The sequence below is a fragment of the Echinops telfairi genome, unplaced genomic scaffold, assembly GCF_000313985.2.
Source record: "Echinops telfairi isolate 266 unplaced genomic scaffold, ASM31398v2 ScPeMD7_7469;HRSCAF=8507_1, whole genome shotgun sequence".
In the NCBI taxonomy this organism is placed as follows: domain Eukaryota; kingdom Metazoa; phylum Chordata; class Mammalia; order Afrosoricida; family Tenrecidae; genus Echinops; species Echinops telfairi.
This window is the reverse complement of record NW_022111373.1, coordinates 14,435,063-14,436,180: the sequence shown is the minus strand read 5'-3', so window position 1 is coordinate 14,436,180 and position 1,118 is coordinate 14,435,063. Positions and strand designations below refer to the sequence as shown.

The 1,118-nt window shown below is 50.9% G+C and overlaps 1 protein-coding gene across 1 annotated transcript in view; it reads right to left on the bottom strand.

Moving 5' to 3' along the window:
- MARCHF3 (membrane associated ring-CH-type finger 3) overlaps positions 1-1,118 on the bottom strand; it is a 189,507-nt gene that overhangs the window by 10,043 nt on the left and 178,346 nt on the right. The window contains exon 5 of the mRNA XM_045285136.1: positions 16-225. Coding sequence (XP_045141071.1) covers positions 16-225 — 210 coding nt within the window. The remainder of the gene's footprint in view (positions 1-15; positions 226-1,118) is intronic.

Below are 1,118 nucleotides of genomic sequence, written 5' to 3'. Positions count from 1 at the left end.
CCCGGCCATACTTACTAGTGTCCAAAAGAGGTAAATGGTGAAGAGTGCGACAGTGAGTGCAATCAGTCCGACGGCTTCGAGCCGACTACTAAAGTGCAGGTGGTCCACGGCGCCGCGCAGGCAGAGCCAGCCCGAGATGGTGGCCAGAGGTGTTATAAACAAGAAGCACACCATGTCTCCAAACAGAGTCCGCTTCTCATGCTGGGGGCCTGGGTTTCTGAGCCACTGCCAGGGAGGGAGAGAGACGGAGGAAAACAAGGGAAAAGGTTAGACGCCAGTGAGGATGGAAACACGGTGCTCTCAAGTTGGCTTTGTCTTCAGCATCTGGGAAAAGGCCCCTCCGAGCTGTTCTTAGCTGGGGGCTCATTCCCACGCCCCAACCTGCTAAGTAACCGTTATTATGACAATAACGACAGCAAGGAGAATTTACAGTGCCCTTGTAGTAGCTCTGTGAATAGTTACTCTGAACCACAAAGAGCCTATGTGCAGAGAGAATTTTTTTCTTGGAAGGTAACAGATGAGGCACAACACATTCTGTCAGGTGCCCCAAGCCGTCCAATGTCTTGACCTGGGAACGCCGCAGGCAGACAGGGTCCCCTAATTCGCCATCCTATGGATGCAGCAGGTCTGGCTGGCTCAAATTCCATCCTTTCCTGAGAAAGGCCTGTCCTCCGGACTGACCCTGGGCCTGCTCTTGGAAGATCAGCTCCGAGTCCTTGGAACATTCTCCCAGAGGATAGTGTTTTGCATGCCTGAGGCATGGGCCAAGTGGTACCAGTTGGATGAGATGTTTTATTGCAACAGTGTGATTTATGGCGAACTCCTGCTGCTTCTGTATGCCTGAAGCCATGGGCCATACAGTACCTGCTTGATTCAATAGTTTATGCTAACCATATGATTTATGGTGAAGGCATAGCTGGAGTCTGAGTAGCTGAGTCAGTTGTACACGTGCTACATGCCTATGTTGACTGACTCACCCAAAATGTTAGCTGAGTCAGTTGTACACGTGCTACATGCCTATGTTGACTGACTCACCCAAAATGTTGGACACCAAGGCTCAGGTAAACTTTCCTGGCTGTTGGCACTTCACACCCTGCTGTTAGGAGAATTACGTAGGT